The following is a 24704-nucleotide window of genomic DNA, read 5'->3' as shown; positions in this document are numbered from 1 at the left end:
AAAATAATAATACACATTTAAAGGAAATCAAGAAAGCTTTAAACTCAGCAAACAATAAAGTTACCGCTATAAAATAACAGGCTATTCTCTGCATAAAGAGAAACGAGTGGCCTCAAGTTTCGCAATAATATTTATTTTTGCTCTGTCCGGTATTTAAAGACTCCCTGTGGCCTCTTTTGGATCCTCAAAGTCCAATTTCAGGATAATATTGCTGGTAATGCTGGGAAAAGTTTCACACAAGTGTAAATGGATAATTAAAGATTCATAGTTAACTGTATAACTAACCATGAAAAAGTTCGGCTGCAAAGTTTTATTAGAAATCAACCAAGAGTTATTTTTAGGTTTAGTATCACTCACAGCACATGTATGTAGGGTAGACCGCTTGTTACACTTTCTACGCATGAATTGCTAAGAATTGATAAGTCTTTCAATAATCATTTCTTCATTAAATCAGAGCTTAAGGTGCTGCCTCCAAATGGGAAATGTTTTCATTTTTGCATTTAATTGGAACTAAAAGCCATTACCACCAACAACAGTCTGACACATTGTATTGTAAGTTTCTGAGAGTTAATAGCTTGTGTGATAGGCGGCTCACAGGACAACTCCAGTTCTTTATTTATACTATCCTTTCATTTCAGAGTGCAATGAGACATCAAACTTCATAATTTTCAATCAAAAAAAACTGGAAAAATTGGGGTGTTGTTTAAATTTTGACCATAAAAAAAATATTTATGTATGTTTTTCAGATAGAGATGTCAGTAAGTTTAAAAATGAACACCACCTAATGCCCCCATGAATCTGAAGCAGTGATAAATATTATGAAATATTTTACATACAAGCAGTGAAAGGAATGAATTTACAGTACTATAATCATGTAGCTATTGTTAAAGCCAAAAAACCAAACTGTGGACAGATTCCAAATTCCATGGCTGTATTTTTTGTATTTCTAACTGATGTGTCATTGATATCATTACAAAGGAAAGAGGTTCCCTACATCTTTTTTGCAAGATTGAGAATAAAAATGAACAACATCAATATTAAACTGAACTGCTCTCCATTTTAAAATCTTGATGCTCAATCATCCAGGTAAGGAACGTCTTATGGTCTCTATTTAAAGATTGCTAGTCTTGATCCAGTAACTCTATAACTCACTCAAAGTCACACAAGTCAGTTCTGACTCCTGGATTTCCAGGAGTACAATCTCTGTGAGATCAGTTTTGGCAGACAACACATCTAAGCCATTCTTCCTCCTGCTGGCTGTTGGTTTATGGTTCGACACAAACTATTGTGCCAAGACATAAAGAAACAAAAGCCCACTGCCTTACCCCATGCCCTCTTGATAAACATTTGAACCTAGCTAACATATGGCTTTAGCTTTTAATAACTGCCCTTAAAAAAGAGACTAATATTGTGTTATCTTTTAATATAACAACAACAGGATGATAAAAGACCCTGACCCATAAAAAGTACAAAGTACTTCCTCTCCTCAAACTTTTGTGTTTTCCACAAACTGACCACTCGAAAACACTGACAGACTGTCAGGTCAACAGGGTCCTCTAATGTGGCAGTAACAATATAGCAATGTGGCATCCAACCCAACTCTACCCCACAGTGTCGGTGTCCTGCATAGGCCAGTTTAGACCCTTCTTTGGGTGCTGAAGTGCCCCCAAATTTCATCACAGCACACCTAAAAATAACTATCAGTAGTAACAGTAATGTATAGTATTATTTTCTGGCTTTGTGTTCACCTAAAGGATAGAAAGAAAACAGGTTTAACGATCCCGTGTTGTTGGTGTCATAGTGCTACAGTGCGCTCACACAGAGGTGTTTTGGTTGCCTTTGTTATCTCTTGAGTTTAAGATTCAATTTTCTTCCCCTACTCTTGTTTCTACCAGACAAACTGTTAGGGCAAATATGTGATATCACAGAATTACACAGTACTCTCTAATGTGGCAGTAACAAGCAATGTGACGACTGACCCAGGTCAATCATCCTCCAAGCTCTAGTGTCTGCTTATTTCCTCTCCTCTAATACAGGACTGCTCAAACCTGGGACTGGTGCTTGTCTTCTTCTTTATCTTTATCTCTGTGAAAAACTCTGACAGGGACATGCATCACAATACACACAAGTATATTCTTCTAATGTTTCTTCACATTGCTCTGCAACATACATTTATTATACCAGCAGAGGTCGCTGTACACCCTTCTCATGTACTATGTAATGTGTGCTGCATTGATTGAAATGTAAATAATCCATATTTGATTTTTAATTGTTTATTGTGATGTCATGATATTTGCTGTAAATCTGTTTGAAATGTTTTTTTCTTCTTTTTGAGCAAACAAAGAAAACTGATTTTAACATTTTAGAACCTGTAAAGTTCTTCATGTCTTGGTTTCAAAAATATGCTTTTCCTGTACAGACCCACAAATCCTCAGGACCTGCTTAGGGACAAATGAGCTTGAAAGACATTTCATTCTTAATCTATAGCAGGGGTAGGCCACTCTAGGCCTCGAGGGCCGGTGTCCTGCAGGTTTTAGATCTTACCCTGTGTCAACACACCTGAGTCAAAGGATTAGTTCATTACCAGCCTCTGGAGAACTTAAAGACATGTTGAGGAGGTCATTTTGCCATTTAAATCAGCTGTGTTGGATCAAGGACACATCTAAAACCTGCAGGACACCGGCCCTCGAGGCCTGGAGTTCCCTACCCCTGCTCTATAGGGTTTAATAAGATGCTGGCTCACCCTTTTTCATGTATAACAGCTTCAAGTCTTTTGGGAAGGCTTTCCACAAGGTTGGAGAGTGTTTAGATAATCTTTGAGCATCTGCCAGAAGCGTATTTGTGAGGTCAGACACTAATTTTGGATGAGAAGGCCTCGTTTGCAGTTTAAGCTCTAATTCATCCCAAAGGTGTCCTGGCAGGTTGAGGCCAGGACTCAGGCCACACACCAAACCCACTCGTCTTCATTGACCTTGCTTTGTTGCATTAGTGCACAATCATGTGTAAACAGGATGGGGCCATCCCTAAACCATAAAGATGGGAGCATGAAATTGTCCCAAATGTCTTGGTGTGCTGCATCCGACACTTTGCATTTGATGATGTTAGGCTTGTATGCAGCTGCTCGTCCATGGAAACCCATTCCATGAAACTTTCTAAACATTGTTCTTGAGCCAATCTGGAGGTCACATGAAGTTTGGAGGTCTGTAGGGATCGACTCTGCAGACAGTTTGTGACCTCTGCATACCCCTCAGCATCCGCTGACCCTGCTGTCATTCTCAGTCACTTCCACAATAGTACGAACAGCTGACTTTGGAATATTTAGCAGCAAGGATAACTGGAGTTGTTGCACAGGTGGCATCCTATCATGGTACCACGCTGGAACTGACTGAGCTGCTGAGAGCACTGTGGGAGAGTATATGTATATATAAAATACATAAACGTTCATATATGTACATACATGGATTTTTATGTTAATTTTCAGTTATTCACTAAAAATCTGAATCATTTTATATCTTATTCTAATTGTGATATTGCACAGGAGTCTTGATTTAGTCTTAATTCTTTTATTTACGTTTCTGGGAAGCATGACGCAAATCAGTGGAGCTGATTCAAAACACGTTACCTAAAACGTTAGCAACCACAATACTGATACTACAGTTAACATGAGTTACAAACTGCCTGCTCGTGTACGTTTGCCCACTAAATAGAGTTACAACGATTCCTAACATCAGCTGGATCACTAGCTATCATTAGCTAATTTGAGCTTTCAGAACTGCTAGTGTGGTACAGCCCGAGTTCCAGCACTAGCCAAGGAGCTGCTGTACCTTATTGTACACTAATGTTTCATATTCTGGTTCAGTGTTTGTGTACACTGCAGTACAACTCCAAATCCAGGTGAGAGCAAGTCAAATAAATGTTGCCTGTTAATGTCCAGCAGCCCATATTCAGTTATAATCTGTTCTAAACTTTACTGTCAATGATGTTTCACCTTTAACAAAGACAGAGAGCGAGCAGGGAGGAGAGCGGTAAGAGGTGAGAGTTGGCACATAGTCAAAGTGAACACTGCAGTTGTAATGCTAAGCTAGGTTTAGCATTATAACTGCAGTGCTTGTGTGTTTGTGGCAGTGCAAAGATGAAACAAGGACGATGGAGAGACAGGAGACACACTGAGGTGGAAAAATAAATGTTGAACAAAAAATGTAAAAATAATTTGAACATGCATTTCATGGATGCTTCACTGCACAGTTAAAAATGTCAGTGAACAGTCTACATAGAAGCATCCATGGATATGATCAGTAGCCATTAACAGGATTCACTGCACTCCAAACACAGCTGGAATAGAATGGCTGCTACTGCTCGGAAATCGATTTCCCCACTTTTGGATACAGTGTACCCACTGCCCCGCGTTAGTCTGCACAATAAAGTGAGAGTCTGTGTGAATCTGAAAACTTTAATTTAATAAATGTAATATCTTAACAAGGAATGGAAGCAATGTCTCCAAACTGACAAAAATCAAAGATCCACTTCACAGTGACATTGTGTGTTTTGTGAAGAGGCCGTTACTAAACAGATGTAAAATCACAAAGCAGCTAATTATTAATCATTTGATAATTTATTCTGTACAACACTGGCTGATGGTTTCTGAGTGTCTGTAAAAATGAAATGAAGGTCGGGTCAAATGGATCTGACTACAAACAGGTAGAGCAGTCCCCGCCAACAGCACATCCCTAAAAACAGACGTATATACACTATGCATAAAGACATATGTATTCTTTTTCCTGTACGTGCGTTGGGAGTACATGTCTACTTTGAACATTATGCAGAGACAGCCACAGTGTTGGATACAAACTGCTGCTCCACCCAAATATACATCTTCTATCAGTAGCCTTAAAAAACAAACTGCAGGTTCATGAACTTAAAGAGCTCGTCTTTATTTGAAATGAGTTCCTGATTATCAGAAAGGCTAAAAACCACCACAGAGAATTTAAGTCCTGCATTCTGCCAGTGTTTCACATTGTGAGGAGCAGTCACACAGACATACAGTAATTCACACATGAGAACATAATTAATATACTCCAAACTACACAACACAGAAAACACAGTGCAATATTCACAGCTATATACCCCTTTATACAGCCACATTTCCATGCAGACAGCTAGTGTTTCTTTGTCTTCTCCTTTTTCTTCTTCTCTTGATATTCAAGGATCTTTTTGTGAAATATTCCTGCAGGACAAAGGAAATGCAAATCAGGTTGGACTTTTGCTGCAGCACAATTACCAAAGAAGTCAAGTGCATGACTTAACACAAGTCACAAATGTGAGGACTTGCTTGACTAATCTTAAATAATGACTCGACTTTGTATTCATAGCACAATATTTGGGCATCAGACTTAGACTTTAACTTTCCACCATTTCAAATAAAGAGCAACGAAGTTTAAATGAATTATATGCTTAACCAGAAGGAGAGTGACGGAGCCTAATGATCAGAGAGCAATCCTGTACACACACACAGATTATATATCTACATGTCAGGAACTCAGTGGGGATGCGGCGTACAACACTAGAGGCCAACTTCAAGCCCATAGCGCAAGTCCCCATCAAGTGTGGGATCTACCAATGAGACGCTCTATCATGTCATCATTTCGTCCTTTATTTTGCTCAGACTTCTAACACACTGGTGTACATGGTTGTAGGTGTTGCACCCAACCTCATGTGGCTCTTACTCTATTCCAATCAAATGACTGGTTCAGTGAAGCACACATTGTCACAGGCCTTTCCCTCTCCTCCTGTCATTTGTTCTTGAATTGTTGACGGGATTCTGGTGGCGGTGCTCTCACTTGGGTATTGTATCACTTCCTTGTTATCACTGTATCATTTATACTCCAGGGTTAAACTGGGCAGAACAGTTCAGGTGTCCATGTTACGTTTGTGGTAGTTCAGCATCAAGCTAGTGCTACTGAAGAGAAACAAGCATGAAAAGAGTCAGGGTTTTTTTTAAGTGCCAGGTAATTTCAAAGCAAAGTTTCACAAAAAGCTCAACAAACATCAGCAAACACACACTGTGTGTTTGCAGACGTGTCCCTCCCTCACTTTTATGCTCATTGTGTCAGATGTTTAGCTACTCCTCGGCCTCATTTACTAATAACAAAAGGTTGAAGCCTATTTGCAGCTCTGGAGGCCAGGATTAGTGACTTGACCCGGCTTAGCACCCTGGAAAATCCTGTGGTAGCCAGGTCCATGTAGTCAGTGGGGTCAAAGGTAGCTGTGGCAGGGGTGTGGTCTCTGGCCCGCTGCAGTGAGCTCATCGGGCGGTGCCGGGATGACACAGGGACAGGTGATTATGATGGGACTAATGACTCTCTACCCTTTTATAGTGATGCAGGAGACTGGCGAGAGAGGAGTGTGCAGTGGAGGAAGCCACAGGGGCTCCACAAATTTGATAATCTGGAAAAAAAGAAGTAAGCCTAAGGGATTAAATGTTCCACTAGAGAAGTCTTGTGCTGCTACGCTCAGCCTTTGACCAAGTGACAGATACTGATGTTCACATGGTGCGCCCTGAAGTCGCACAGGCACTGTTTTAGGTCGTCTCCCGGGTATTCCCAAAGAAATACTGAGAGCACGTCGTTCATGTCTCACACACTGAAAGAACTGCACGAATAAGTGGGCATTAAAGACTATAGACTGAAATTATACAATCACAGCTCATATATTTAACAAAACATGCACAGTGAAAAGTGTAGAGTGTGAGTCCCTGGGATTGGGATTACTTCCTTTATTTATGAGCTGTAGTTGAGTGCTAACCTTGCTGTGGTCCAGGCTGCTGCTGCTCCACCTCCTGGATAAACAAGTCAAACATCTGCGTCTGAATGAACTTCTTGACAAAGTGTCGAGTGACCTTGGGCTCGATTGCCTTGTAGAAGCTTCTCTTATCAAACACTCCACGCTCTCCAGCTCGTGCGTATTTTACATATGAGGCATAATGGCCGACTGTTTTCACGAAGAATTGCAGGAAGGCTTCAGAAACCACTCGGTTTAGCTCCTCCCCCACTGAAGGAGAGGACAGAAAGCATTTAAGAATCATTGCAGAAACACTGTGCTACATGTGTTCATGTGCTGCTGTTCACCCACCTGATGCATTTTGTCTTTTACTTAGAGCCTCTAATATTTCAGCCTGGAGCTTTGGAGGCAGGATAGAGCCTTCATCACCAATCTGCAATCGTGACAGAAGCCCTTTTGTTAGCTACAAATCCTGACCTAAGGACATTAACATTTTAGGTTTTTCGTCATTTGACAACTCTTACTGAAACAATGAATGGGTCCTTTTTATCCTCAGACAAATCAACCACCAGCAGCTGTGTTACACACAAAAAAGGACAGAGTGCCAATATTAACACCGTAATATTAACACCATCTTTTTGGTTGTTTTTATGGTCTCCATGTTAACTCACATCACTCTGGTCAGTGACTTGGTCCAGCAGGCGCTTCTGGACTCCCAGTAGATAGGGGGTAGGTGCCATCACTACATCGATGAGGATTTCTGGAACAATGGAGATGAAGGTATGCTGCCAGGTGAAAGGGTAGAGGAGGGCTGCTACTGCATGAATGACCTGAGACAATGTGCTGCAGACAGACAGAGTCGACATCAGAGGTGGTATCCCAATGGCAACGCATGTTTGTGATTAAAAAATGATTTTTCTCTTCTTCTTTTATGGTTTAAGTACACGTAGCTGCGCCTCACTCAATGTTTTAATATGTTAAGCAGTAATACTGACTGAAAGGTGTAGACACAAAAACACACTGCTTCATGTATTTATACGAGTTTTCTTTTCAAACAATAAACATGTATTATTATTTGAAATTTTGTATCCAATGCAACAAGAACTATGATGTCAGGGATGGGTTAAAGCTGTGATTGGCTCTGTCCAGTCCTGTGTTTTCACACAGCAATACTAGAATTTAAGAGTGGGATGTAAAGTGGTGCGTCAGAGGTGCATACATTGCACCAGAGACACTAAACTGAGCAGTTGGCAGTGTTTCGTGTTGTGTAATCAAACTGAGCACAGATCAGTTAATTATAAAATCTACAAAGAGCATTCGGTAGTGAACACAAACATAACATTTATCAACAAGAATCTATCACCCAGAGAGATCTTTGTGTCTGTGGTTAATATCTAAATGTTCAAATGTTCGGACTAAGGTCGTTTCAGATTTTGAAGAAACTATAAAATTCATTCCTTTGACTTCAGTCTCACATAACATGGCCCAGGATCTTCTTCTGCACATCCTGAACTGTTACTACTATTACACTGTTGGTAAATTACCCACAAATCTTTCTAATCCAGTCGTTTTTGCAGCTGCAGGCCTCACACTGACTTCCCCTGTTTATAGAGGGGCTACGCTGTGCAGTAAATGACATAAAAGTATACCTTGGTATGATTAAAGTACGTGTCTGAGTGTATAGACGATGTGATCTACCCAAGTTCATCTGCGATGAAAATGATCCGTCTCTCCAAGACAGCCGCTGCAAACACCAGCAGCACTTGCTGGTCCGTCAGGCAGCCAAAGAGTGTGGCAAAGTCGACGTGTTCCAGCCAGGAATCCAGCGGCCGGGTCAGACGGATGATCTGGTGGAAAGTCACCACTGTCACAAATATGTCAACAGTGGCGCCAGCATGTCATCACTCAACTGACAGGGCTCTGCTTTTCAGCTCTTTCTATATCACCGTTTCTTTATATTTATTCTTCTTCCACTTTAAAAAACTGCCCATAAAAATGTCTTTACAAATCAGAGAACCATGTTGTCCCCCACCCTGAGGCCTGGTCACAAACAATGACCACCATCAGTGAATACCTGAGATGACTGTGAGCTGTTGAAACATGGCCTATGACGGGTGTCAGGTTTCTGCTCTGAGACAGAGGCTGGGTAATGCAAAACATGTTCAGGCAAGTCCTCAGAAACATGCCAGCCTGAGGGATCTCTTATAGTCCCTGGGTGACCTGCCTAATGTAGCTTTAATACCTTTAACTTCTCAACATATATATTATTTTACAGATAGAGGTGTGTGGTTAGTGGGTTTTTCAGCTCTTCGATGTGTGCCGTTTCCTTCTTGATATTGAGACATCTACTCGACGACTGTAAAATCTCCTTGATCACTGCAGAGGGCGTTCCTACCAGCATGCATCATTTTAGGCTGTCTGCAGTTTGCTTCCAGACATCGTTTACTGCTGCTTTGTCTCTAAATGCTTACTGCCACACTGACACGTGTTATTTTCAGTGCACAGGGGGCTTACATGACGTGGCTATATTAAAAGCACTTCAGATCACTCATTACAATCAATTCAGCTGTGAACTCTCGTCATTTCTTGACCTCAACATTCACATTTTGGCTACAAAAAGAAAAAAGGAAGGTTTGTTTCTCAGCACCAATGATGCTACGAATGCTAGGTATGTGGTTAACAGTGTCAAATTATTTGAAGACGCTAACATTATATGTTTAGCATTTGTCTTATCACATGTTTTTTTTTTTTTTAAATTCTGCTTAATTTAAAATAAGCCTTCTGAAATCACTAAAATGTTTGTGAGGTCTGAACTTTTGCCAATTTTAATAACAATTAATGCTACATTAGTCACATTTGTTGTCTTTGTCCCAAGTTTAACAAGAAACACCTGCTGAAGTTACTGAATTCAGTCCTGAACAGTTTACATGTCTTTAGGCAGTTCCAACAACACTGCACTGAATATACCTCAAAGCTGAGACTGAAGCTCTAACAGGGCATGAAAACAAACAGTCCGACGTCAACACACAGGCTTTTACTTCTTTCTTTCCAGATTATCAAAACTGTTTATATCAGGTGTGGGAAACGAGTCAAACAGCACGTGGTGTACGTCATTATGTGACACGACCACAGAGTGACCGGGAGAATATTACACGTGTGTTTTCTGGTGAGTTAATAGCCAAGAAGCTGAAACCTCATAGACTTTTTTTGGTTTTTCCCTTTTGCATCCCTAGTTATGTGTCCGTAACAGTATGGCCCTCAGAGAACTATATAAAAATTTAAATGGCCCTTTACATAAAAAGGTTCCTCAGCCCTGATTTAAACAGATGAAGAACTGAAATGAACCAGAAAACACAGATAACAAACTCACAGACATGACAACCTGAGCTACACACATTTTAAAGGATGGTTGTACTGTGTTTTGAACAAAAAGAGATATTCTGAGTCTAAATTTACTAATGGAGTTAGAAGACGAGATAAATGACAGTCTTTTCTTAATAGACATCAAAGAGGCGCTCGCTCTGACCTCAGTGCCCGACTCAGGAATGAAGCTCTTAATCTCCACTGTGTTCCCTGGTGCTGGGAATTGAGCTTCTCTAAGTTTCTGCATGAATGGATAGATCATGGCCATGGAGATCTGCCGCCGCTTCTCCACCTCGTCGAATATCTGCACACATGGGAGAGAATAGTCACAAACTCAAAGTATGACATGTGCTAAAGCAAGATTATTTTATTTTACTTATGTTGTTATTGACTTAAATATCTAATTTCATTTTGTTCCGTTTCATGGACAAGCTGTCTCAAATCCTCACAGTCAGTAACACAATTAGTTAATCATTTAGTTTCTACCTTCACACTTGAACACATGACATACTTCTGCTTTGGCTCTCGGAGGAGGTGGACGCGTCTTTCACCCCCTCCTTCCCTTATTTTCCCTGCTGCTGCTTCTATGTCCTTGTCTGGTCTCGTCTGACTCTAACCCTGAGAGAGCCTCTCATTCTCGCTCTTGTTCTCTAAAAACTAAAGAAGAAGAACTATGGATTTGATCAACTGGTCCCTGAATGCAATTGACACTATTCTTGACGAGAAGCCTGGGTTCGGGAGAGCCTGAGTGTCCTGGAGGGACGTTCCCTGCCGGATACACGATGGACGGGTGGCAGAAGTGGCGCGTCGTGTGCCTGGCGGGACTGTCTGTTGAGGACATTGAAGACATCTACCTATTCGGCACCATGATAACGGGGCTCTTGCTGATCGGAGCTGGCTTGGCCCTGGTTTATCGGAAATTGAAGAAAGCGGTGACTGCTGTTCAAAACCCCACAAGGCTTGCTGCTTTATCGAAAATGTGGGAGGAGCGCTGAGTGCTCAGACTGTTCTTACTGAACACAATATGGAAAAGATCTTGGAGGAGCTCACAGCTCTTAAACGGGATATACACCTGGAGACCAGTGATGGACACTAAGAACAACTGTCTGTTCGTCCTAAAACAACATATCCATCATCTTTCATGCAGCTACCCTCCTCCCATTCTCACCTCCCATCCGATGTGGCCAGGGGCTCAGCCGGAGGCGCGATCGCGAGATTGCAGCGTCCCAGATGCAGCTGTGCACACTGGCATACTCCCCCATGTTGCTTGTCTTGTGTTTTTATGGTGTGGTGATATTTCTGTTTTTCATGTGCTAGAGTTTTTGTCTTCTCCTCATGCCGACTCCTTTGGGGATCAGTATGAGCAGACATTCCTTTTCTCTCCTGATCTGCCCTTCTGTGTTACACATTTCCTGTTGTTTTTCCCTTTTGCTACCTATCCTGACCTGCCTCCCCAATGTGAAGTTTGCGTATTGTATGTACGGTCAGCGAGGTCTGTCACCTACTACCCATTAACACTGTTGGCATCTTCTGTCGTTGATGGAGAATGAAATGTAAAAACAAAGCTAACTTTCCAGTTTAGATGGTTTATCAGCAACACCTTCCCAAGCTACTGTAACTTGCTACCTTGTATCCTCGCTGTGTTAATACTGGTACACATGAAATCTCATCTCATCCCAACCTTTGTCTTTTATACGAATGCCATAATTACGAAGCAGGATTTCATCTTCAAATTCAGGGTTCATTCTGGGTTTTTCTGTACCGAACACATTTCTCTTCTTCCTCACTACCGGGTATATCGCCATGGTAACTCATGCTGCATCCTGCTGGCTACAAACTATTGTTCTATAATAAAAGGACAATAAAACAATAAAACAATAAAACACAGACCATCAGCTCATCTGATGATTATAAAACATCTGTTTGTGGATGACCTAATATGACATTTGCATGTTGAATAAGCTGCTTTTAGATTTTTATTTCTACTTGCTCAACTGCAGCTGCAGCTCAAAGAATACAAACTAAAACGACTGTTTAAAATCAGTTTCAATGAAAAATTTCAGATTCTCAAAAATGTTAATGACAGAGTTGTGATATTGATTAGTCAGCTTTCTTTCTTGGCTTCAAATACGCTAACATTTACTAAAACAACACCGGCCTTTTTAACCAAAGCACGTTGCTTTCAGACTGTGTGTTTAACTTCCTCGTGTATTTCCAACAGTATAGTTTTATCTTGCTTCATCTAAACAGTTGCTTTACTGAAACTAATAATAATAATAATGGATTGGATTTATATAGCGCTTTTCAAGGCACCCAAAGCGCTTTACAATGCCCACTATTCATTCACTCTCACATTGAATTGAACTGAATTTGACCAATTTAATTTATAATCGCACCAAATCACAACAACAGCCACCTCAAGGCCCTTAACCCTAACCCCAACACCACCCCTTTCATGTGAATACACAGGAAAATCCATAATGATAACCAGCATAGTGTGACCGTGTATTCTGACTGCGGATGTTAGGATGATGCCCTGGGTGTGTTTAACCTGGTGCCAACTAAACCAAGTACTATTAACTGCTACCAAAGTAATCTGACTACGCACAACCTCTGCAACAAGTTTCCTGAAATTCAGCCAATTTTCCTTCCAGAGCTGTTGTGCTGAACTCACCTTGGAGAAGAGCCCAAAACAAGCCAGTGTACTAATGATGCAGTAAGCCTCAGGTGGTCGCGCTCCTCTCCCTCCTGGCTGTGGATCGGAGAGTGAAACAAATATCAAACAGCAGTTTCCAAATGAGGACACTCTGCAAAGGACAGCTTCTGAACACTGACCAATAATCTTCTGCAGTATCCGTTTCTTCTGCTGCCATCGATCTCAGTCAGAACAAAGGAGAAGGTCTCACTGAAAATGGACAACAACAACTGAAAACATGGGCTGTAGGCTGGTTTACACAGAACAGAACCCTGAATACTGCTCAAAGGTTAAAGACCACCTGATTGACATGTATTACCTGTGGTACTCTGTCAAAGGAGCCCAGTTGATGCCTTCTGGGAAACAAAAAAGTGTGATTGCCTTTAAAGTCTTCTCCTCCTCCTCCTTCTGAGATCTCGCCATTCCATCTCTCTGCAAGTAAATATAAAAGTTTAAATCACTGTTTCCAAATAGATACATACATCATATGTACAACTGATTATAACTGTACAATTGTACAAAAGGAATACATTTTAATCAGAGTATATCATTACATTAACTGAACCTCTCTGATATAGATTTGGACAGTTAAGTAGCAGAGCAGGTCGCTTCACCTGCTTTGGTGTTCATTAAATTAATAACAGATGCACCAGAGGGGCAACAATTCCCAGAACAGACATATCTCCCCTCCTCGTGTTTTTGCACCCTTTTTTTTCACTAGTTTTGCATTTAGCCAGGGTCAGTGTCAGCACTGTTAGCATGTCATAGAGAATATTATGCTGCCAGTAAAATGACCAAGTGATGGTCTGGCACGCATATTCATGGAGGGACACACAGACCGCCAGAGGCTAGGCAGCGCCACCCCTGACTACTATTAGGTATCAGAATGAAACCCATGGATCCACTGTCAGAACCCTGCTTTGGTGCTCTCCTTAACTAAATCCAAAAGAACTCCAGTGAGAGAGAAATATATTTTGGTCCTTCCGACAACTCCAAGTTACACCTGGAGTGAGTGAGTGAGTGAGTGAGTGAGTGAGTGAGTGAGTGAGTCTGGAGCATTGAGACAGAGGCTTTCTTGTAGTCAATGCACATTGTGCACAGGTTGGTCAGTCGGGTCTGACAGTCTTGAATGACTGCTCTATCTACCAGTGGATAGTTTTGCCCCTCTGGTGTTGGTGCCAATTCTTTTCTGGGTCCTGCTCATGTATTGCCATTCCATATACCTGTTCATCTTATCTGCTATAATGGCTGATGTTAGCTTCCATGTTGTGCTGAGACAGATTTTAGCCGGTAGTTGGAAAAGACGGGACCCCTCTGTGGGGATCAGGACTGTCCGGGCTTTCAGTTAGACAGTGGGTTCATGCTCATTTGGGCTGTCAGATGTTCATGGAGTGCAGTTAGTTTAGCCACATGATGTTAGAGCCAGTGCTGTCCCTTCTCTCAAATCCTTTCTGAGTATCTTCAAAATATACACAGCAATGACATTGGAATGTCATTCAGATTGGAGAACCGTAGTTGGATGATAACAAAGAGAGGGAAGGTAGTCAGAACTGAGGGGATCAAGCTACCAGAAGGCAACATTGCAGACATAGAGGACAGCTACATGTACCTGGGGATCCCACAGGCAAATGGGAACCATGAAGAGGCCGCTAGAAAAGCTGCAACCACCAAGTACCTGCAGAGGGTCAGGCAAGTCCTGAGGAGTCAGCTGAACAGTAAGAACAAGATCCAGGCTATCAACACCTACGCCCTGCCTCTGATCAGGTAACCTGCTGGGGTAATAAACTGGTCAAAGGAGGAGATAGAAGCCACTGAAATTAAGGGTTTCACCCCAAGTCCAGCACCCTGAGGCTGTACGCTAAGCTAAGGAAGGAGGCCGGGGACTGGTGAGTGTCAGCACCACAGTCCAGGATGAGACAACGAACATCCACGAGTACATCAGTAAGATGGCCCCAACTGACCGCGTGCTCAATGAATACCTCAGGCAGCAGAAACCCAAGAAAGAGGAGGAACCATCATGGAAGGACAGGCCCCTGCACGGTATGTACCACCGGCAGATAGAGGAGGTGGCTGATATCCAGAAATCCTACCAGTGGCTGGACAAAGCTGGACTGAAAGACAGCACAGAGGCACTAATCATGGCAGCACAGGAACAATCACTGAGCACAAGATCCATAGAGGCTGGGGTCTATCACACCAGGCAAGACCCCAGGCTGTGTAAAGATGCCCCAGAGACAATCCAGCACATAACAGCAGGGTGCAAGATGCTAGCAGGCAGGGCATACATGAAACGCCATAACCAAGTGGCCGGCATAGTGTACAGGAACATCTGTGCTGAGTATAACCTGGAAGTCCCGATGTCAAAATGGGAGACGCCCCCAAGGGTGATGGAGAATGACCGAGCTAAGATCCTGTGGGACTTCCAGATACAGACGGACAAAATGGTGGCGGCTAACCAACCGGACATAGTGGTGGTGGACAAACATATTTGGCCTTCACGATCATACTGACCTTGGGAAACTGGTAGGTAATCTGAGGTTCGTAGGTATTGCTGTCCTTGGCCTTCTTGAGGCTGACCACCACCAGATACTCAAAGAAGTACTGACCACTGGCATAGCGGTGCTGCCTGGTTGTGTTCTCTGCTGCCTCCAGACCAGGTGGCTCTGTAAGCTCAGGCTCTTTGACTCCTATGTGAAGATAAAAAAAGAAAACACAAACACATTTAGTGTGCTTGATCATGCATTTCCCAATAGTTCTTATTTGTATGAATACAACACACCAGTTAGAAATTGGAGAAGTTACAACATTAAAGACCATATATGATACACACAAACACACTAATGAGAGATATAAGAGAGAGAAATGCGAAACACCAGCTACTGTTAGACAGAGCAGTTCCTTGAGACTATAAGAGTAGACTGACGACCCTATTCAACCTATGACTCGATGCCTCACACATGGTACCTGGAATGTCTAGAACTACAGTCTAAAGAGCTTGGAAGAAAAGCGTCTGGACTGACCTGGCTGAGGGGTTCAGACCTGTACAGAAAAGCAGTGGGGACAGAGCAGCTCCTCCTTACTAAATCCTGCACTTCATGCAGAGCTGTGCTATTGAAGTTGGCCTGTAGTGTTGTTCGCCCCATCCCAGTCTGATGAAAGCTCTTAGATCATGTATAGTTCTAGTCATTCCAGGATTTATGTTTGTGACACAGAGTCATAAGCTTTCTTGTAGTTAATCTAGGTTGTGCACAGTTGGTCAGTCTGGTCTAAAAGTCTCAAGTGACTTTTCTATCTACCAGAAGTAGTTGATAAGTAAAATGCTTGACCTTGTCTTCAGCAGTCAGTTATATCAGTGGATACTGGATTTTCTCAGTGACAGTCCACAGACGGCAAGACTTGTACCCCACACCCCACTGGTGGTACTCATCTCAAATAGGAATAAGGTGAGGTGCACAGTCTGAGCGGTGCTCCCATAACAACTTCTCCCTAAATCATCATTGCTTTGAAGTAGCAGAGATGGAGCGCTCTACTGGAAATAGGGAGAGAGTGGCTTGCTTTAAATTTCTGGGAGTTGCCATCAGTGAAGACTTTAAATGGATAGTCAACTTTCCTGTTATTATTTTTTTTAAAAAGCACAAAAGAGACTTTAGTTCCTCATCACATTGAGGGAGGTCCACCTGAAGTCTTTCTACCACTGACCAGTCAAAAGCATCCTAACATATTGTATAACTGTCTGTTTTAGGAACAGCTTAGCAGCTGACAGAGCAGCTCTCCAAACGGTGATAAAAGCTGCTCAGGGCATCACTGGCCACGCCCTGCCTCCTCTGGAGGAGATCCACCAATTCAGATTGAGCAACAGGGCTTGTGACATTGTGAAGGACATCACACTGTCACAATCTTTTCACCCAGCTCCCCTCTGACAAACAGTATAGCTTAGCAAATCCACGAACTGCCAGGTTCATGAGGAACAGTTTTTATCCAACAGCCATCACTAAACTGAACTCTGCCCATCACCCTGTGACACCAAAAATAACTCTCTCCATCAGTATAGATTTTTTAGACATTGTGATTCTGTTGTATGCGACACATACAATGACAATAAATGTATTGTATTCTACTGCCTGGTAGCTGAACTGGACTTAAGCACTTCGAGGCGACTGTTGTTGTGATCTGGCGCCATATAAATCAAATTTAATTGAATTCATTTTTAATCATTGTCACTGTTTCCATCTTCTCAAACTTACATTGGAAAAAATAGAAGCTCTTTCTTTAACATTTTATTCACATCCTCACTTTGCAACTACTTTTAGTCCATCCATCCATTCGCTTCAGCTTATCCTTTTCAGGGTCGCGGAGGGCACTGGAGCCTATCCCAGCTGGGGTATGTCACACAGTGGAAATTTGTATCTATCTTTTATATTGGACCTGATTTTAGTGTTTACTTGTGAGTGTAGTTTTTATTTGCATGATTTTATGATGTTCCACTGTGGACCTGCTGGGTATGGGACAATTAGCTGATAGAGATCACCTGCTGAGGCATGGGTGTGTCCAGATGTGGCCTATCAGCTGTTTAAAGGACCTATTAAAAAGGAAGCTAGGTGAGCACTGGGGGGAGAGAGGCCCCAGAAGGCCAGCGTGGAAAAGAGGGACCTGCTGCCTGATCGTGGGGGTGCGACGACTCATTTGGAGACGGATCTGTCAGCATAACGTGGCGACCCAGTGCCGACAGCAGGAATGGAGCCAGCAGGGCACCTCTGCATGCATTTGTGAGTAGTGTCTCCACTGCTGTTCAAAAAAGGGAAATGCTAAATGGACTGGTTCTTTGGTTCTTATGTAGCGCTTTTCTACTCTGCTTCAGCACTCCAAGCGCTTTAAACCACACGCTCCATTCACCCATTCATACAACACTTAAGTGCTTTCTATCTAAGATTTACACATACTGAACACATCAGGAAACAACCTTCAAAACTGGATTCAGTCTCTGGCTGCAGACTGAGGGAGCCAGAGGTTGAACCACCCGCCTGTAATGACAGTGTTCAGGCTCAAACATAAAACAGCTGCTCTGATGCTGAAAACCTTTAAATGTCTCATTTTTAAACAATAGCCTTGTATGTACAATTAATAATGGCTTTAAAATTATAATCATTCTATTATTAATTATTCAATTATACTTAATTATAATAAATATAGAAACATTTCACTGCCCTGATGTCCGGTGCAGACTGTACTGCACAATATTAAAATCTCTGCCCTTGATGCACTGGGTTATTTAACCAGTACTTCCTGTGTTGTCACAACAAATGCAAGAGAGGAAACGAGATGTAACGTTGGCCAAAAAAGACCTAGCATCTGCAACAGAACACTGCTCACATCAGCTCAGCGGTGCACGTGAGGTCAACCACGACTACAGTCACACATTTGGAAATTGTGTTGACATCTAATCACGACGTGTCCAAATGTCCAGCAGCACCTTCAAAGATCCGTGTTCAACAGGATAATACTCACTGTCCCTTTTGCCTTTGCGGAGGGAGGACCACATGGCACTAAACCTCTTGAGGGCCCCTTGTCGTCCGTCATCTTCGACTGATGGAATGGCACCTGGAGAAACCAGCAGCTGCTCAGTACTGAACCTATACGTCAGTGCTCACTTCCCCACACCACCTCTGCTTGTTTAAAGCCTCATAAATCTCTGTCCTCTTTTCCAGCACTCTAGCTTATCAGATTTCTGTTCGGGTTAAGTCCATTAACACCATTATGCCTGAAATAAATGTGAAACTGTGACTAACATGTCCTATGAGTAGACTATAAAACTCACAAGGCAGTTGTTTTAGTTGAGCATTCTTTAAGACTGACTTTCAGTTATGAAACCATTACTCGAGTACCCAAAGGAAAGATGATCTGCACTTACCATGCTTCTCAGAAACATCCGTGATGATGTTACCCTTGGGTTGTTCACCTAAACAACACAACAGAATACGTGAATGAAGATGTCCGAGTCAGCGTCTGTCTATGTTCTGTGCACATACCAAATACCTGTAGCTGTCATTTTTTTGTGTAAGTATAAGAATGCAGTGCACTACAGTACACTACAACAGTGAGACGTTAGAAACCAATGAGCTGGAATTGAGCCCTTTAGGCCCCACGCCTTAAGTCACCCTGTGTAAATAACAAGCGTAGCTTTATGATTAGCAGCTACGATGTACTTAGACAACAGCCCCTAACATGTTTCTGTTACCTAGCAACAAAGCTTTTGCTACATAGGTCCTCTTTATTAATCCCGTGTTTATACTGCAGCACTGACAGTCTGCTGAATCATCTGTTTGTTTTACACTCTGAGGAAGGAATTTCCCCAACTTGTGCTTCACATCATCTCAGAATCAAAAACACTGGAGAGCAAGCCTTTTTGGTAAACAGACAGCATCAACAACAATGTGTTAAATACCATTTAAACTGTACATCACTTAAGAACTTGGTGATAGGCTGGTTTCTATCACCAAGACAAACAAAGACAAAGTTCAGGTTTATCAGTTTATTTGTTTCAAAATCAAAAAGTATTAAAGAGGCAATCAAAGGCAGGGAAAGAAGTTCTTCGGACAACAAAATACATTTAAATATATCGTTAAACAACATTTTGTCCTACAAACTTTGGAAGCTTATCTATCTCACATCCACAGCCAAATAAAAGTGAAAGTCAACTATACCAATGTTATTTCTGTGGGGTTTTCTTTCTATATCAAATCGATCCATCACCAAGTAAGCAGTTACCTTAAAATAAGTAAATCTTTGTGTCTAAAACACAAATAATCATTGCATGGAAGACAGTTAAAGTAAGTCAGAGACATCAGCATCCGAACAAAGACTTAAATTAGTTCCCAGTGGGTTTGTAGTCAGCGGCTCTAAACGCCAGTCTTTGTCGCTCCTAAGCTCCCATCTAGTGTTGTTAAGCTGCTAACCCAAACATAGCAGGCTAGATACAACCCTGTTTTCATGCACAACTGGCAGACTAAAGACAAAGGCCAAAAAGAGAAACCCTGGCTGCAGCAGGGTCACTTGCCTTGGGAGACCAGCACAGCAGCCATACGACGACGAGTGATCGAGATGTGAACCTGCCAGCTGGTCAAAAAATAGAAAAGTAGACAGACTTTCTACTGGCTCACCTATGAAACCATGAAAGTATCACTTCCTCTAAATAGATGGTGTTCACTGAAGGGTCCCTGAGCTCAGATAAACAGAGTGAATTTGGCTCTTTTCTAATCACACTAACCACTCACAGTACTTCAAACCACTGTTTGACCATACAGTGAAACTGTGTTTTGTCCCGTAAACTTAAAGTTATCCAAGTTTATCTACCTCACAGTAAGAACAGCCAACAATTAGAATAGTATCTGGAAAAAACTCACATGCACAAGGCGATCGTGTAAACTACCAACTGAAAACCCCAGCCAATCAGAGCGTTCAAGCCCTGAACCATTTCTGTCAGTCAAAACCACTAAATCACATAAAGTGGAGGGGGAGGGGGGGCTCTCAGCAGGGAGCAGGTGCTTCAAGAGTCAAGTTGCCAGCTGAACTCAAGACTTCAGGAAGTAACTAGTTTCTATCTTAAGCCAAAAAAAAGTAACTTAAAATGAATACAAATCCATTATAATTCCCATTCTCACACACACACTTATTATTATTATTATTATTATTATTACACGCCAACTTTAAGCCAATTGCACAAGTCACCATGACCTGTGGGAGCTATAAAGGAGACGCCTGGACCCCCTCAGCCAGATCATCAACAAGACTGGCTACGGATATTCAACACAGTATGAAGCACTATCACTATACTAAGTGACAGCAACATCAGGAGGGACACAAGAAGCTTGAAAGATGCGGAGGGTGATGGTAACAGTGGTCACCATGGTAATCGGAGCACTCGGGCCAGGAACAACATCCCAGACCTCTGTCCAGAAGAGTGCAGTCCACTGTGCAGGACCCTCAAGCTCCCAGGCTCTGCATATATGTATACCCAATTTTATTATCTCTAGGCAGTCTGTATCTGAGCTTGAAGGACTGATATATATCTCCATCTATATATATATATCTATATATATATCTATATATATATATATATATATATATATATATATATATATATATATATATATATATATATATATATATATATATATATGTATGTATATATATGTATGTATATATATGTATGTATATATATGTATGTATATATATGTATGTATATATATGTATGTATATGTATATGTATGTATATGTATATGTATATATATGTATATGTATATATATGTATATGTGTATATATATATATATATGTGTGTGTGTGTATATATGTATGTATATCATTTTGAAAACATATCACATCATATCAGGAGGCTAAAGTATACGCTGACTGTGTGGTTGGTGGAAAAACAGAAGCAAACAAAAACAAACCAAAGTCAGTTTCTAGGTTAGATTCAATCGATCCGTCTGAGCTGAACTCTGTTAAACCAAAGGTCACTTTGAACACCGCAGCTCTTCTAAATCATTTTGAGCTAACTCGTTTGTGGTTGTCACTCCACTCTTTGCTGCATGTACATGTTGAGCGACCACACTCCACACAGACAAATTGCAGCCAGAGCAGATTAAATAAGCAGCTGCAGGACACAGTCCAGGTTTCACTTCAGTCTGGCCAAGTCCCTGACAATGTTCACTGAGTCTGCAGTACACAACTTTGGCGTTTGCGATCTGTTGTCCTGTGTAAACACCAGTGGCAGTGCCTTCCTACTCAGTAACTTGCAGAACTGTGCTGAATGAGCCCCGGGGACAAAAACACGTCTCAGGTTGTGTTTTAGTGTCAGTTTGACTCTTTCTTGACCCTACACACTGCTGCGTTTTTGAGCTACTTCTTTTCAGCTCTGATGTGATGTGGGTGTAAAAAACAGCCCTCCCTCAGGCCCACAGAGTCTTAAACATGTTATAACAAGATGCTGTCAAGTCAAAGGAGGTAATTAAAGCAAGACTAACTAAAGCTGCCTGATATCCTGTTTCCATGTTCTTGTTCATTCCTGCAGCCTTTATATTACAAATCTGCCAATTTATCTGTTTACCCGATGGAAAGTTTTATCCATGATATAGACTGTTTTCCTTCATAAGCACCATGTGTTTTCCTCCTAAGCCTGCGCTGAAAAGGTGCTTTACCAGCAGCTAATGCAGCCTTTCAAACTGACTGTCAATTCACCTGAGGCTACAAGGCAATCTACAGCAACATCCACAACATGCAGTAGATGAACTAAAACAGATGCGAGGGCAAGCTTACAGACCATCACAGTTCAAGGTGACCACAAGCTAAATTATCATATGTGCACCTGACACAGCCCAAAACAACATTTTAGGCTCATACCATGAACACAGCATCACGACAAGCTCAACAAGTTTCATCACCGAGGTCAAGTATTTAAGTCGTAACCTCCACGCTGCACTTTATGTCAGCTGTAAATGAACAGCAGAGGTTTTCCTACAATGAAGTGGAAAAACACCGATACACATATGGGCGCAACCTGTTCGAGATAAGTTACTACAGCAAGTTTCGGCAGGTACCGTGTTTGTCGAGAAACTACACCGCTCAGTAACAACAATCATGATAATAACTGTAAGTGTGTCTAACTTAGGTGGACTCGGGTTATCCAGCGGTAAGACTTCTCTAACATCCAGTACTCACTCCATCTGTTTTTGGGGTTCGTCAGTCGGGCTCCTTTCCGTCTCTTCTCCACAGTCTCACTCATTGCTGCCGCTCTACTGTCGGGGATTCCTATCAGCACACTGAGTAACAGCACAGCAGTATTTTACCATCGCCATCCCGCTGCATGCTACACACATAGCATTTTAACCTCGCGCTCAACTACTGTGTGCGCTGAAGTAGGTTACCGCTGTGGTGCTGCGTTCGCGTTATGTGGGACAAACGAAGCGTTGCGTGTTTCGTTCGGTTCTTCGCGGTTTTATCGTCCCACTCTTGAGGACCTGATTTGCTTCTAGAAACTACTGAGCCAAGAATAAAAAGCCAACAAAAATACCATAAAATAAGTAGAAGAAAGCTAATGAGCGGATGTTGGAGTCATGTTGTCGCAACAAACCCGATATTCGCGAACGCAGCACTCGAGCCCTCAAAGATTGCTTCATTTAGTTGTTTTTCGACGGAAGCGGTTAGCTCTTCCAGCTGTGTGCAACAAGCAGGCGGTGACTTGAAACAGCAGACCTTTTTCCTTCTTAGGAGCGTGCCAACTCAAACTCACAAAGCACAGCCCCGCCTCCTTCATTGGTTTTCTGTCAGAGACATGATGAGACTGGATGACACCTCTGAGAAATACTGTTTGTCAGTGAGGGCGCCTACGGGAATTAGTGATCAGGTCAGCTACAATTAAATGGGAAAACTGGGATGCTGTGAAACACAAAATATAAATGTTTTAATCACAGGGAATGTTATCTTCTGACTGTAATCATTTAGCTTCATGCCAATATGTCGTGTATGAACTATCGTATTTGTCTGAAGGATTGTGTAGTGTGTGTAATAGATTTGAACGATGCAACAGTAAATATAAACATTAGTACGCTTCGTTATATTTAATATTGCTGCAGGAATAAGGATAAATTATGTTACAGGCTCCTGGGACGAGTTCAAGCTGGAAATAATGTACATCAACAAATGAGAAACTTTAGGACATGTTTTACTCAATTACCTGTCATATTCAAAAAGACGTGATTTTAAAAGTAAAAATAAATTGATATTCAGTAAACTTTCACGTATTAGTTTGATCTGGTTTACGATGGTTTACTTATCTACAAATGCCCTGTCATGCAAAGAAGAAGCCCGGTGTGAATGCGCCGTCTCCTCTGGGCTGAAGTGGAAAACTCTTCTGACTACAGGCGAAATTTTGCTGTTTGTATTAAAGAGGAGAGAGACCACCCGGCTCGTTCTCAGCGCTCACTTAAAAAACCTGCATCTCTGGTGTGGGTATGCATCAGTGCATCAGTGACTGTAGACTTGTCCACTGAAAGATATACACATCAGAGCAACCTATGCTCCCATTCAGTTTGTCTGTTTGAAGCAAGGGCTGGCAGATTTCAGCAAGATAATGCTAAACTGCACACTGTATCTCTCACAGCAGCACGGCTTCATAATTTTTAATGCACAGGTACAATACACAATCTGCACATTTCTAATTATTCTAAATATTCTTTACTATTTAAACATCTTTCAGTAACCTGCTCTGCTCTGTTTGCACACTACAACCTGGGTTTGCCACTTATCTGCGCTCTAATTTTTAGTGATGGGATTTCCGGCTCTTTTTAGAGAACCGGCTCTTTCGGCTCGGATCACTAAAAAGAGCCGGCTCTTTCGGCTCCCAACCGGCTCTTCAGGTTGTTTTGTTGCTTTAATTAATTTATTATTAAAAACAATATAAAATTATGCAAAAAAGGAAAGGAATTACTTATGTAAAAAAAAACGTGGTTTTATTTATATATGTTTATATATAAATATATACGGTGGCTCCTAGAGACAAAGTACGTACAAACTCCAAAACACATTTCTAGCGTTAACTGAACTTCCAAAACAGAGCTACCTAGATCACTTAAATTACACAGTTGAAAGCATCTGTGTATTGTTTGCATATTTATACACAAGCACTCATATATATTCAAATAATTTAAAAAAATTTTTTTCATTTACCTGTTACTACCACACACCAAATCCGGTCGTTGGTACTTCCTGGCTTGTGTAGCCACTAGGTAACAAAAGCTCAACACTGCCCCCTAGCATCCTGGAGCACTTCTGTTGTGTTTTGTACGTGTTTTGGAGTTTGTACGTACTTTGTCT

At 41.7% G+C, this 24704-nt stretch overlaps 1 protein-coding gene across 1 annotated transcript; it reads right to left on the bottom strand.

The window, feature by feature from the left end:
* Window positions 1–4502: 4502 nt before the first annotated feature.
* On the bottom strand, window positions 4503–22763 carry dennd2da (DENN/MADD domain containing 2Da). The gene is made up of 14 exons (XM_063464105.1): window positions 22551–22763; window positions 18744–18791; window positions 18341–18433; window positions 15347–15522; window positions 13155–13267; window positions 12976–13045; window positions 12815–12892; window positions 10304–10444; window positions 8476–8624; window positions 7449–7620; window positions 7302–7352; window positions 7129–7210; window positions 6802–7047; window positions 4503–5224 (listed from the first exon to the last, which is right to left on the bottom strand). Exons 1-14 carry the CDS (start codon window positions 22612–22614, stop codon window positions 5157–5159), a joined length of 1551 nt encoding a protein of 516 aa, XP_063320175.1. The 5' UTR covers window positions 22615–22763; the 3' UTR covers window positions 4503–5156.
* Window positions 22764–24704: the final 1941 nt, after the last annotated feature.

This window comes from Pelmatolapia mariae, linkage group LG20, assembly GCF_036321145.2.
Source record: "Pelmatolapia mariae isolate MD_Pm_ZW linkage group LG20, Pm_UMD_F_2, whole genome shotgun sequence".
Classification (NCBI taxonomy): domain Eukaryota; kingdom Metazoa; phylum Chordata; class Actinopteri; order Cichliformes; family Cichlidae; genus Pelmatolapia; species Pelmatolapia mariae.
This window is presented reverse-complemented; position numbering and strand designations above follow the sequence as displayed.

Coding starts and splice junctions, on each gene's coding strand:
- dennd2da (XM_063464105.1), bottom strand. CDS start 22,614: ATGAGTGAGACTGTGGAGAAGAGACGGAAAGGAGCCCGACTGACGAAC. Junction 18,434..18,743: donor GGATGTTTCTGAGAAGCATG/GTAAGTGCAGAT, acceptor TGGTTTCTCCAG/GTGCCATTCCATCAGTCGAA. Junction 7,353..7,448: donor AAGTCACTGACCAGAGTGAT/GTGAGTTAACAT, acceptor TGTGTAACACAG/CTGCTGGTGGTTGATTTGTC.